Below are 13,252 nucleotides of genomic sequence, written 5' to 3' on the forward strand. Positions count from 1 at the left end.
AATTACATCAATTATGTGGTAAGAAAAGTATAGAACCAATCGCAACTTTCACCCAACAATCTTATTGGCCAAACGCACAATATATTTAAATGTATAGTATCGTGCAATGTTTTTTTTTGAGGGGAAACTGTAGAATATGTATATGTTTTTAAAATGGACGTATGTTATTTAAGGAATGTGAAATGACGAACTTTCGAAGTGGAATTCGTTCTAATTTTCATAGTGTATACTTTCTGTAAAATCTATTTAAATTTAAATAAGGTACCATTAGTGAATAGTAGCGTAATTAAGTGTGTCCACTTATGAATAAAATCGTAGCAGAGCTGGAGAATACGAATGAAATTTGAAAGTAAGGTTCGGATGCTAAAAGTAACTGTTTTGCTGTCATTCAGTTGCTAAGGTTCCATGAAACCGGTGTACTTTCACTTCGTAATTAATTCTAAATGAAAAAGTATTGAAGAAATGGTATTCTTAGACGTATTTAAATATGTTGCCATTAAAGTCATTGAATATTGACAATGCTCTATAGTCAATAATGAAGGCAATTTTTTAAAAGACAAAAAAGTCAGCTGAAAGGAAGCTATATAAAGTTCTGCTGTTCAGCAAATCTGAATATAAAAAATGAGTTCTCATCATCGGTTGAATCCATCATCTGGTGACATTGAACATATTAATCTTTTATCTGAGGATATTGGTGCACTGTATCTCTCAGATGAGTATTCAGATGTGACTTTGATTGTCGGTGGTCAGAGATTTAGTGCTCATAAAATTATATTAGCTGCACGCAGCCAGTATTTTAGGGCCCTTTTATTTGGCGGACTAAAGGAATCAACACAACATGAAATTGAACTTAAAGATGCCAATTTAGCAGCATTCAAAGGTTTACTTGAATATATATATTTAGGACGCATATCCCTTACAGACAGACGTGAAGAGGTACCTTCTACTTGAATATTTCACTTTCAAATTATGTTTTTATTACCACATAAATCATTTTTTTTTTAGGCAGTTTTGGATATTCTTGGATTAGCACATCTCTATGGGTTTTCAGAATTGGGAACCTCTATATCAGATTATCTAAAAGAGATACTGAGCATAAAAAATGTGTGTCTAATATTTGATGCAGCGCTTCTTTACCAACTACAGTTTCTTACCAGGGTATGATCATGATGTCAACATTGACATCCAAAAGAATGTTTGAAAATAGAGGAATTAATCTCTTCTAGGTTTGTCATGAGTATATGGACAAACATGCTTGCGAAGTGATTCAGCATGAGAGCTTTTTACAGTTAAGCACTGCTGCTTTGAATGAGCTTATTGTAAGAGATTCATTTTATGCACCAGAGATTGATATCTTTTTAGCTGTGCAAGCATGGATAAAGGCAAATCCTGAGATTGATGGCAAAAGTGTTTTGGGTAAGTAAGTATACAAAATGATGTAGAAATAAAAAAATTATTCTACAAATTTTTTACTATAATACCAAAAATATTTTTTAAACGAAAAATTATGATGCATTGTGCAGTGCAAAATAATGCAATTAATTTTATAGATAAGGTACGATTAAGCCTGATTTCTATTACGGATCTTTTACATACTGTTCGATCAACTGGACTGGTTTCTCCTGAAGCAATTTTAGATGCAATAGCTACAAGAACACAGTTACGAGATTCAGAATTTAATTATCGCGGTTTACTACTTGTGGATGAAAACGTTGCTCACCCTATGCACGGTGCCGAAGTCTTACAAGGGGAAATGCGCAGCTACCTTTTAAATGGGGACACAAAAGATTATGATATGGAAAAGGGGTAAGTTAATAAGTTCATTTCTAAACTTATTCATTTAAACTAAATCTTTGACTTTGTATCAGGTATACCAGACACACTATCACAGAATCACAAGAACATGGTATATTGATTAAATTAGGCACTCAAAGCATCATTAATCATGTTAAAATGTTACTTTGGGATAAAGATTTGCGTTCATATTCTTACTACTTAGAAGTAAGTCAAAGAATTTCCAATATCCAATTTTTATTCTTGATTGTTTTCACTGTGGTGAAAAAGTACATTCTGTACTTTTTAATAGGTGTCTATGGATCAAAAGGATTGGGTTAAAGTTATTGATCACACGCAATACTTTTGTCGTAGTTGGCAGTATTTATACTTTGAACCAAGGGTAGTTCTTTATATTCGTATTGTTGGAACAAAAAACACTGTAAACAAAGTAAGATAATCAAATTTTCACTAAGAATATTTTTAGTCCCATATTCGTTATTTATTTATATAATTTATATTTTTACAGGTATTTCATGTAGTAAGTTTTGAAGCTTATTATACGAATCATACAGAAAAGCTTAGCAATGGCTTTGTTGTTCCAACACAAAATGTTGCTACCATGAATCGAAGTGCTACAGTTAGTGAGGGTGTTTGTAGGTATGTAAATTAACTACGTTTTGGCATTACCCTTGCACTATATTATGCACTTGTAAATCTAGAACACGCAACGCTTTACTGAACGGTGATACATCAAACTATGATTGGGACATTGGATACACTTGTCATCAACTTGGTTCTGGATCCATTTCAGTACAACTTGGACAACCATATGTTATAGATTCCATGAGGTATACGTTGTATATTAAAATGTACTTATAAACTGAATCGATACGATCAGAATTATTACTTCATTTTCTAGATTATTGCTTTGGGATTGTGACAATCGTTCATACTCTTATTATATCGAAGTATCTGGTGACGCTTGGTCTTGGACTGTAGTTGCCGATAGGACCAGAGAAGCTTGCCGCTCATGGCAAACAATACACTTCGAACCACCTCGTCCTGTTGTTTTTATACGTATTGTAGGAACACATAATACAGCAAATGAGGTTTTTATTTTAAAATATTACCTATGCTATATGTAATATTAGAATTATGTACAATGGCTTAAAATATTCTGATTATTTTATAGGTTTTCCACTGTGTTCATTTTGAATGTCCTGCCCAGATAAATGATAAAAACGTCACTAAATCTCCAGTACATAGAGGAAGACACGCAGTAACCAATGATTTTCCGCTTTCAGTAGCACCTCCACCTCCAGAAACGGCTACAGAAGCAATGAACATTGATCAGGAGGAAACTAATTCTGATTATCAGAGTAGTTTCTCATAGTCATCTGTATTTTTTAAATATTTAGGAATAATTACGCAAAATTTCATTTATACTGTTGAAATTACAGGTTTAATAATGAAATTTTGAATTTTAAGTTATTTCTTTAATGTTAAAACTTTTCGCGTTTGTATGATATTGAATAAATTATGATTGTAAAAATAGCTGTATAATAAATTTTTGATCAAGGTGTATTTTTAATAAATTACAATCCATTCCATTGCTTCACTGATAAAAATAAAAAAAAAAACAGGCATTTGCGCATACATAAATTCATATTTCCTTGTATAAAACCTAAGTAATGGATAAAGATAAGCAATTATGAATTTTTCCATTCTTCAAAACTACCTAAATACATTTTGTGAAGTTATATAATCAACAGTACATATATAAAAACATAGAAGAATTAAATTTCTTTTCAATATCGCATATATGTGTGAATATATTTTTATACATCGACGCAGACTCGTGATCTTGAAGTGCGTAAATTAATTAAAAATAGCAGTCTCAAACGATAATAACATTGTACCAATTATATACAGTATTAATAGAGTATTATAAAGTTACACTTCTAGTAACTTCATCTTTATCACTTAACGATAAGATCTTCCTATGTGTTATTGAAGTCGCAATCTTAAATTAAATTATCACTGAAGAAAAAAATGAAAAGCAGAAATTATGAGATCCCGCTCTGCTAAATCGTTAGTTACTAAAATTTAGTTTAGATCTGTGCGTAAAATGATGTTTTGATAACTGCATCTGATATACATATACGTATCTCATGTATACATTCACATAGAAATCAGATACACACCGTGATACATACATAAACGGCAGTAGTAATACAACGCAGTACCGTCTTAGTGTGGTAGTAGTAGCGCAGTATACATTTTTATAATCAAAGATAAATATTATTGAAAGAAACTGTAAATCACAAAGAAGGGCATACGCATCACGAACGTAGCATTATCTCATACTTCTAAAGAGGTATTGAACAGCAAGAGTAATGAAGTGATCAACTACTTTGAATTACAGGAACGACCACCTAACACGAATACGAACGGCATAGATACGATTAAAAACAACAGCGGCAGAATTAACAATAACATTTACACGAACAATCATTAGGAAACAATTTAGGGGTCTTTTCGGAATGCGAACACCTTCTAAGTGTTACGCCCTGAGAAACATGACAATTTTTTCGATATTTCAATTGAAACTTTAAGAATATTTAATAGAACTTGGGCGATATTTATTAATGTTATTAACAGTTAAGAGTTTAACAATCAACGGTGAGCTGTTGCTTATAAATGGCTCACACATAACAAGAATCTTAGCATGACTATTAAATATAGCATGCTCCTTTTTGGAAATGGAATACAAGGTAACTGTTATTACATCAAAAGAGATTCAATCAGATAAAGGAAGGAATCATTGCCATTATTGCTATAGTTTCCTTGATAAGGGTAAACGGCCATGGCCGAGAACTCAGAGAACGAAAAATATCCTTTACACAAATGCGTATTTCAAGGGGATGTTAAAACTTTGAGCTCTTTGATCAGAACCTATGATATTGCTGAGAAAGATAAGCAAGGTTAATACTAATTTATATTTTAAATACAGTTAAATCTGGTTCAATGATAGTAAATTTAAATTTATTCTTCAGGGAACACACCCTTGCATTTAGCTGTTATGCTAGGGAGAAAAGGTAATAAAAATATTTGAACTTCATGATCTGTAATTGTTGAAGCAGAGGTCTATTAAACTCTGAATAACTTTTTAGAATCAGTTCAATTGTTGCTTGCCCATGGCGCACCTGTGAAAGTAAAGAACTTGGCTGGTTGGAGTCCACTTGCAGAAGCAATCAGTTATGGAGATAGACAAACCAGTCAGTAGACGTAATTGCAAGCTATTTGTGATAGAAAAAATACTTGTCATTGATCTAATGTTTTTTATAGTATCTTCTCTGGTAAGGAAATTGAAGCAACAAGCTAGAGAGCAAATGGAAGAGAGAAGACCAAATTTAGTTGCAACACTACGGCAAATGGGTGATTTCTATATGGAACTAAAATGGGATTTTCAAAGTTGGGGTACTTTTCCATTGGTTATTTAATTTTTTAATTTTTTGCTTATTGTATGTTCATTTTTCATTCATATTCTGTACTTTTCAGTACCATTAGTTTCTCGTGTACTTCCTTCTGATGTTTGTAAGATACATAAAAGTGGAGCATCCATTAGAATGGATACCACTTTAGTAGATTTTAATGATATGAGATGGGAAAGAGGAGACATATCGTTCATTTTTAATGGTGACCAAAAGCCAAGTAAATCCTTAACAGTACTTGATAACAAGGCTAAACTGTATCAAAGAGTGAGATATGAGGTCAGGTTGCTTTATTATTACCTTTATTATTGCTTCTAATTTTGTACTTACTATTACTTATTTATTTTTCAGGAAACAGAATTAGAAATAGAAGACGAAGTTGATATTCTCATGTCAAGTGATATCATGGCAGCACAAATGTCAACAAAAGGTATCACATTTTCACGAGCTCAGACAGGGTGGATATTTCGTGAGGACAAAAGGGTATTATTAGCATTCAGTTATCCTTTTCGTTTATTGTTATCTTTAACATATGCTCGAGATCTATTTTAAATATTTATTGAAGGAAATGGTAGGACCTTTCCATGCGGATTTTTATCAAATCAATGGAATTGTTTTGGAAAGTAGGAAAAGACGGGAACATTTAAGCGAGGAAGATCTACAAAAAAATAAGGCTATCATGGAATCTTTAACAAAAGGAAATTCACAAGGATTCGCGAATGGCGAGGTAAAAGAATATAAGTTTTTAATTATATTTTTTGTATTTACTTTTATCAATTTTTTAGCCTCAAGTTAGAAGAGCTTCTCTAAACCCTCCACCTGAATCAAACATAACTTGGGAAGAATATATTTCAGCACCGCCAGGCCAGTGTCCTCTTTTAGGAAGAAATCTCGTTTACAAAGAAAGCAGTAAATCATTTAAAGCAACAGTTGCCATGAGTCCAGATTTTCCACTAACAGTCGATATGTTATTAAACGTTTTGGAAGTGATCGCGCCATTCAAACATTTTAGCAAATTGCGACAGTTCGTTCTCATGAAACTACCACCTGGATTTCCCGTAAAAATTGACATACCAATTTTACCTACAGTGACGGCAAAAATCACTTTTCAAGAATTTTCCTTCCGTAACGATATAGACCCACAACTGTTCCAAATACCATCAGACTATTTCGAAGATCCTATGAGGTGAATTTTGGAAACCTTTGTACCATACCTCTTAGAATTCCGTTTACTAATTCAGCACCTTTGTTCCCTAGATTTCCAGATTTATGACGGCTTCACATTCTAAAAACAACACATGTCAATTATGAAATTGAAGGTACCGTTTTTCCTCTGGAAAGCTATATAACTTCTGAATTTTCTTGGATATACTGTTGCCAAGATGATTTCTCGAAAAGTTGCACAGTACATTTTGAAGAAAGATTGCTCTGAGTTTGAGTATTAAATGTAGCAAGTATTCTTGATGAGGAGAGTCCACAGTAAGCTTACATTGTGGTATACTCTACAAAGTTGTATGCTAAATCCTTAAGAAGGAAAGCAACATAATAAATTTATGCACGTGAAGATAATCTATTCCACTCAGTGCATAAAAGATAATCACTACGTTCAGCACTTCGCTTTACCTCGTTCAGCTTCTGAGTTTTCTTGCATTTAGCTATTACTCCTTGAAAAGTATTTTATTTAAGAAATAGAAACACTGGCAGTATTTATTTATAAATCAGAGAGAAATCTCTGCCTCTTTTAAAGAGAATATGTCTCCTACACATTGTAGAAAATATGGGAGGCATCTGTTGCATACTTGCATTCTTTTTAAAGATAACAGTCAAATGATGTCTCCCATCCTACTCCATTATTACAATTATGGTCTTTGAAATGTAGATTAAGATCATCTTTATTTGAAGCGCATCATTCTATCACACATTCTCTATTTCGCTAGCTAATCTAGAATTGTGATACTTATATGTGTGTGTTTAGTACAAAAATTTATAAATAAAGATTATAGCAAATCATAATGTTCTATACATTATTCTATCTACTTAGAATGTATTACAAATTCATATAACTAACACCTTACTTAAATTAGTCAAGTTACTTGAATTCAAATGCTTTCAATTTGATTTGAAATATTCTCTCCAATTTCAAATAAATGAAGCATTTGTTTCCCCCTCCAAATATTATAAAATGTATTTAACTATTTTTATAATTTTGTAATGATTTTGAATTTCTTATATTTGAAAACTATTTTCCATAAAAATAACAGCTTTAAATTGTCTTTTACAATTGACACAATTTTTTAAAAATGTTATAAAAAATTTCGAAACAATTTTTTGGTTCAATTCGAATTTGATTGGAAAACTAAAATACGTGACAATAATTAAAAGCCAAATTCCATTCGTTATCAGTTTAATCCACAACTGATAAATATTATTAGAGCTCTGTTCGCTCGATTCGGCTCAGGTCGGTTCGATTCGGCGTCGTTCTGCTTAGTAGCGGATAGTGAATGGATCCAGTATAGATAGTCGCGGAGAAGCAGAGGTTGATATTTTCCCAATAAACTTAAATCGAATTAATTATCCTTAAGGAAGATTTATACGTTTGACGTGATTTCAATGACTTAAAAAAATATGATGCGTTCTATGAAATTAACTTTGTGTCTTTATATCCTTCTATGTGCGCTGAGCACCAAAGCTGATGACAATCAAGTTTCATTAACCAAACTCGGTACAAAAACAGGACCGACGTTAAAATTCTTTTATTGGTGAGCCTTCAATATTTAGTCACAAATATGTTGCGCATGTTTTTCAAAAGTGACACGACTCAAAAAGGTATGTTTTTCAGGACAGGCAACAAATAATTAGAAGCTTAAAATAACGTTATTTTCGAAACAAATCATATTGACAGAAACAGAATTTTTTGACAAAAGTTATCGTATTGAAATAATTCAGTTGAAGAATAATTGCTCGTTATTTGCAATAAATAAGTTTGTTGATAATTAGTAAAATGTTTAAGATAGATAGAGTGTCTTTACCAACTGCTCCAAAAATCATATTTTATTGAGTTGTGTTACTTTCGAAGTACATGTGCGATACATACTGTATCACCTTGTTACATATTTCATGTTCCTTGTGTTGTATATATAATTAATAATAATATAGTTTGATTCTTTGTTTTTGCCTTTTTCAGTTACTCCTGTGGCTATAGAAAAGTTTATGAGGACTATGTTAGTATTCTTAGACAGAAATATCCAAAGTTACAAATCGAAGGAGAGAACTATAATCCACCTGGATATAATATGTTTATTGCCAAAATACTAGTAAGAATAATATTGTTATACCTAAGTAGGTGTATAATATTTAATGGTTGTTAACATAATAATATTTTTCTACTAGGGTCTTGCTAAGATGTCTTTAATAATGTTAATAATAAGTGGATTTGATCTGGGTCAGCCGTTACCATCACTTTGGCAATGGTGTATGGACAATCGAATTTATTCTTGTTTCATGATATTTTTTATTTTTAATGCAATAGAATGGCAGTTTATATCATCAGGAGCTTTTGAAATACATTTTAATGGTAATTAATGACTTTCTGAGAAATATAAGCACAAAAGCTCTAATGATTATATCTGAAATACTTCTTTTTAATGTTTCAGACGTTCCTGTGTGGTCTAAACTGGAAACTGGCAGAATACCACAACCGCTTGAGCTTTTCCAAATAATAGATACTCATTTGAACATGCAGTATGCAGATGTAGATATAAGATAGAGTAATATTAATGAAAAATTCAATTTTTTATTTGTACCAAATGTTAATCATTTATAATTAAGAAGCTTTCGTTTCTGCAACTCTATAAACATTCAAACGCTACCGTCATTTCCATGTTTCGCGTATGTTTTGTTGCGGTATCTTATAAAAGATATTTTGTTTTCGTTAAGACGGTATGTACAGAAATAGATAGAGTTCGCAAGAGCGAAGCTAAAATAAAACCTTTTAACATTGCTCAGAGATATTTTTAATTTTCAATCCTAATTCAAATATTGAAAAGAAAATATACAGTACTTTACATAATTCACAGAATTAAAACAGTGTTATTGATTACTTTTCAAGGAATTTCGTGAAAGAACAATATCTTAATATTTATTGATAAATAAAAATTAAATTTTTGAGTAATTTTCGTGTAAAGAAGTATATCGAAAATTATTCAAGAGTTTGAATAAGTGCGATATGTATCAACCTGAAGATACGCACGTGTTTATGACATTATGTATTCGATTTATCTAATTAGTTAACCGTATATTCAATAAATCACATTACATAATGATAAAAACACAGTATATAACAATAAAATCGTATTAAAACTATTTTTGTCTACAAATTTTCTTTATAATATCAAAGAAAAAAAAATATTTTTGATTTATAATATTACGAAGTTTAATTAAATTTATATTTGGTATTATATAAGCTAAACAAGTTTCAGAAAATTTTGAATAACTGCCTAAGAACAAAATTAAAAAATATTTCTGGACTAAAATGGCTATTTCCATTCACCAAAACAACGTGTATACTTCATTTATTTTTTCTTAATCAAAAATACTTCAATTTATTTCCACTCAATCAGTAAAAAATACAAATTTCCTTACCTTTCGTTCATCCTTTCAAATTTTCATCCTCATAAAAATTTTAACCGCCTTTATTTCGTTCCATGGATCATACAAATCATAATACGAAAATGTTTATACAATCGATGCATTAAACTTTTTTCCCCATACGATTATTGTTCAATTTAAAACGAATACATCGCTAAATTCAGATTATTTTATTCCGAAGCGTATATAATAACGCTTCGAATTGTTTCGTTATGCATGGCATATTATTGAAAATACTCAAATGTTGCGCCTTTTGAAAGAAAGAGAGAGAAACAATGATTTTAGAAAAGGATCACCAAAGATACTACAATTCTCCTCCCTGCTTTCCCCTTACCGATAATTTATACAAGTAGCTAAGTTTTACGATCGTTTATGTATTCTTAGGTCCATGGACTTAACGAAAGGCACAAGGCTACCAACGAATTCGGTGTGCTTAATCGTGAAAGATTTTTCGCAAGGAAGCAGAGGGATCGTAGCCAGGTCTGACATACGCGTGCTTCACGATAAGGAACGATAGGGGTTCGTCAGTAGTGCGAAAAAAGTTTACGATTCTCTACTAATCAGTGATACTGTTGGAAAAATTAGACGTTACGAAATATTAAACGAAATCACGATTTCTAACCCAGTTTCTGGACGGTGGTTCATGTAGGAAACAGAAACGAAGAATTAATATCATTTCGCACCTTGCCCACTTCGTTCTCTTGCCATGCATACTTTCGTGTCGATCGTTTGCATTCCTTGGCAATTCTTTTAGTCCTGGCGTTTCGCTCAGCGAAGTTGAAGACAAGGCACGAAGATTTCGCGCTAATAGCGCGTCAAATAGCGAGACGAAAATCGAAGCGGCAGGGTTTAAATGATAGCTCAAATGCGGCATCTTCTCGGTTTTCGTGCCAAAGAACAGGATTCGCTATTACTGAATCTACAGGCAACACCAACTGGAAAGGGCACGATATACATGTATCTTGTGCCAAGGATTAGTTGTTGTATTGCTTGGTGATCTACATTATTGCGTATGCTCAAATGTTCTTTGATTCCTTGAATAACGTATCCACACAGATGTGCCAACAGATAGCTGGTCTGGATGATCATGGATGTTGACTGTACGATAGTCAGTTTAAAACGGTCTAGTAGCGCGCCCATGATCAACAAGATCACTGCAACAATGTCTGTAACATCACCTTCTGCTACTGCACCAAGGTATTTATTTGTCCTTGAAATAGTCTGGAAGATGGCTTAGATCTTAGAGAATAAATGGCCCTGATATCCTTTAGAGGAATACTAATTCTATGAAATGTTTTCAGGGATGTCCCGTCAAATTTTAATATATTTTCCAATTCACCTCGCATAAGGCGCTTCAGCACTAGTGTAAGAATATATCTTTCTTAGTTATAAGAAAAAATTATTCTTAAAACTAGCTGTATAAACATTGTTGTAAAGCAGAAAGTGAAATATGGGATATTTATTTTTACAGAGTTCTGGAACTGTTCCTAGGCTAACTCCACGTGTGAGTCAGTTGAGGCAAGAAGAATGCATTGATGTTGCTGGTCGCGAAGCGGCTCATGAGAAAGAAATACACAGTGCCATGCAGATCTCTCAATCTTGGGAAGATCTTACAATTGAAGCAGAAGGATTATCCTTCAAAGATTCAGAATCAGCTTCATTACAGTTTAAGATAGAATCACGACCAATCGCGAAACGAGTTCTCGATCCGCTCAGTATCAATTTGTCGGTAAGTGGACAAACTACCTATTCTTCACCGTCGCCGACGAGAACAAGTTTTGGTCAGAGACAGTGTTATTCGCCTGGAGTTCATGCAGTTGCTTGGAAAAATAATTTATCGCCTAGCCCTACTAGAAAAGCTTTCGCTACAAGGTATGTTTATACAAAGATTGCATAGATTCCTTATTATAAATTCAATTTTTACAAATTGTAATTGTTTATTCTGTTTCTTGTCCAGACGAAGTCTAAGTCCTATCGCAATACGACCGAGTTGCTTGGCTTCGGTCAAAAGAAAATTTGAGTTGGACGATTCTACAATGGATCATCAATTACAGCCACCGACAAAACGTACCTCTGGCTTATTAACTTCGGCCGCCTCTAGGTAAATATATTACTCGTAGGAAAACAATTTTGTATCCTAAATCTCTATATGTACTTTTTTCTTTTAATCAGATTGGACGTGGCAATATCTAGTCTACATCCAACTATTACTTCTACCGGGACCCCGGAATCTTGTTCCAGTCTCGACTCTCCTGGCTTTTCATTTCGACCAGTGGATAGTCCATCACCTGGTCCAGGTGTTACTTCAATCGTTGGTGACGATCCATCACTATCCTCTTCGTCCTCTTCTTCGCTGTCTTCTTCTTCGTCTTCATCATCTTCTTCGATCACCTCTTCCTCTTCTACCTCTTCGTCTTCTTCAATGACCCCTCCTTCCTCCACCTCTTCTTTCGATGGACTGGGGGTAAAAGTTAGAACCTTAGAAGAAGTACAGAACGAACAAACCACGTAAGAGAACCATAGCTAAAGGAAAGTATATAGATGAATATTTAAAGAGTAACACACGTATCATTGCGATAAATGAACTTATTCCTGCAGACAGTAAAGAATGATCATTATAGCGATCAATTGTACGTATTGATTCTGTCCCACGGGTATTCTTAAACATTTAGTGCCCGACTATTTTTCTGGTCATTCCTATTTATTAATTTTCGCGTTGTGAAAATTCTTCGGATATGTACATCAAATGCATCGTGTAGATGATGCTCTCAGAGTCTCGTATTGCATTGTCAGAGAGGGATGATGCGTTGAGATACATGTACAAACATATACATACACGTAATGTGAACGCAGTTCGAAGACCAAAGCGAACTATTTAGGAAATATGCGTGCTTCCTACCTTTAAGACTGAATTCTGCGTTTTCTAATACATCGAATCCAAAAATTCTTGTTTTATCGTAGAGGGTACATTTACATGACATTACCTATTTTAGGAGATATAAAAGTGAATGAAATACGTCATACAATTACGGCCCTTCGCCCTTATCGAAGAACTTTGCTAATTTGCTCTTTGCGCGACATCTCTTTTCTTTTCTCGAAATAGGTGAATAAAATATGTATATGTACGATATACGTCAATTGATAAATTCGCGCATTAATAGTATTATTGATTCCATGAATCTCCAATCCTGTACAATGTGTAAATAAACTATGTGTAGTATGTAGTTTTATTCTGTGTACACGGTATTTCTGAAAACGAATGATATCGTAGAAAACAAAACTGTACTTTTTGGACGAATAAACGAAAAAGATCAAACATTAGATAATACCCTTTT

At 32.9% G+C, this 13,252-nt stretch overlaps 4 protein-coding genes across 6 annotated transcripts; all 4 read left to right on the forward strand.

Moving 5' to 3' along the window:
* Positions 1-184: 184 nt before the first annotated feature.
* Btbd9 (BTB (POZ) domain containing 9) lies at positions 185-3,360 on the forward strand. Its single transcript, XM_076389181.1, has 10 exons — positions 185-936; positions 1,006-1,158; positions 1,227-1,416; positions 1,551-1,806; positions 1,869-2,001; positions 2,087-2,224; positions 2,303-2,433; positions 2,496-2,624; positions 2,696-2,885; positions 2,969-3,360. The coding sequence occupies exons 1-10, from the start codon at positions 622-624 to the stop codon at positions 3,167-3,169; spliced, it is 1,836 nt and encodes a 611-aa protein (XP_076245296.1). The 5' UTR covers positions 185-621; the 3' UTR covers positions 3,170-3,360.
* A 353-nt stretch (positions 3,361-3,713) lies between these two features.
* LOC143185891 (ankyrin repeat domain-containing protein 13C) lies at positions 3,714-7,283 on the forward strand. 3 transcript variants are annotated; one of them, XM_076389190.1, is made up of 10 exons: positions 3,714-4,550; positions 4,632-4,760; positions 4,833-4,874; positions 4,950-5,054; positions 5,125-5,256; positions 5,338-5,549; positions 5,622-5,753; positions 5,836-5,997; positions 6,056-6,456; positions 6,528-7,283. In XM_076389190.1, exons 2-10 carry the CDS (start codon positions 4,643-4,645, stop codon positions 6,541-6,543), a joined length of 1,320 nt encoding a protein of 439 aa, XP_076245305.1. In that variant the 5' UTR covers positions 3,714-4,550; positions 4,632-4,642; the 3' UTR covers positions 6,544-7,283. The 3 variants fall into 3 exon arrangements, with proteins under 3 accessions (XP_076245305.1, XP_076245304.1, XP_076245303.1); XM_076389189.1 differs by having other exon boundaries at positions 3,715-4,550; positions 4,619-4,760; XM_076389188.1 differs by having other exon boundaries at positions 3,715-4,760.
* A 504-nt stretch (positions 7,284-7,787) lies between these two features.
* Selt (selenoprotein T) lies at positions 7,788-9,276 on the forward strand. Its single transcript, XM_076388864.1, has 4 exons — positions 7,788-8,029; positions 8,455-8,584; positions 8,661-8,844; positions 8,924-9,276. Exons 1-4 carry the CDS (start codon positions 7,896-7,898, stop codon positions 9,034-9,036), a joined length of 561 nt encoding a protein of 186 aa, XP_076244979.1. The 5' UTR covers positions 7,788-7,895; the 3' UTR covers positions 9,037-9,276.
* A 959-nt stretch (positions 9,277-10,235) lies between these two features.
* LOC143185868 (uncharacterized) lies at positions 10,236-13,244 on the forward strand. Its single transcript, XM_076389159.1, has 5 exons — positions 10,236-11,114; positions 11,219-11,282; positions 11,389-11,789; positions 11,875-12,018; positions 12,090-13,244. Exons 1-5 carry the CDS (start codon positions 10,999-11,001, stop codon positions 12,427-12,429), a joined length of 1,065 nt encoding a protein of 354 aa, XP_076245274.1. The 5' UTR covers positions 10,236-10,998; the 3' UTR covers positions 12,430-13,244.
* Positions 13,245-13,252: the final 8 nt, after the last annotated feature.

This window comes from Calliopsis andreniformis, chromosome 12 (assembly GCF_051401765.1).
Source record: "Calliopsis andreniformis isolate RMS-2024a chromosome 12, iyCalAndr_principal, whole genome shotgun sequence".
Classification (NCBI taxonomy): Eukaryota; Metazoa; Arthropoda; class Insecta; order Hymenoptera; family Andrenidae; genus Calliopsis; species Calliopsis andreniformis.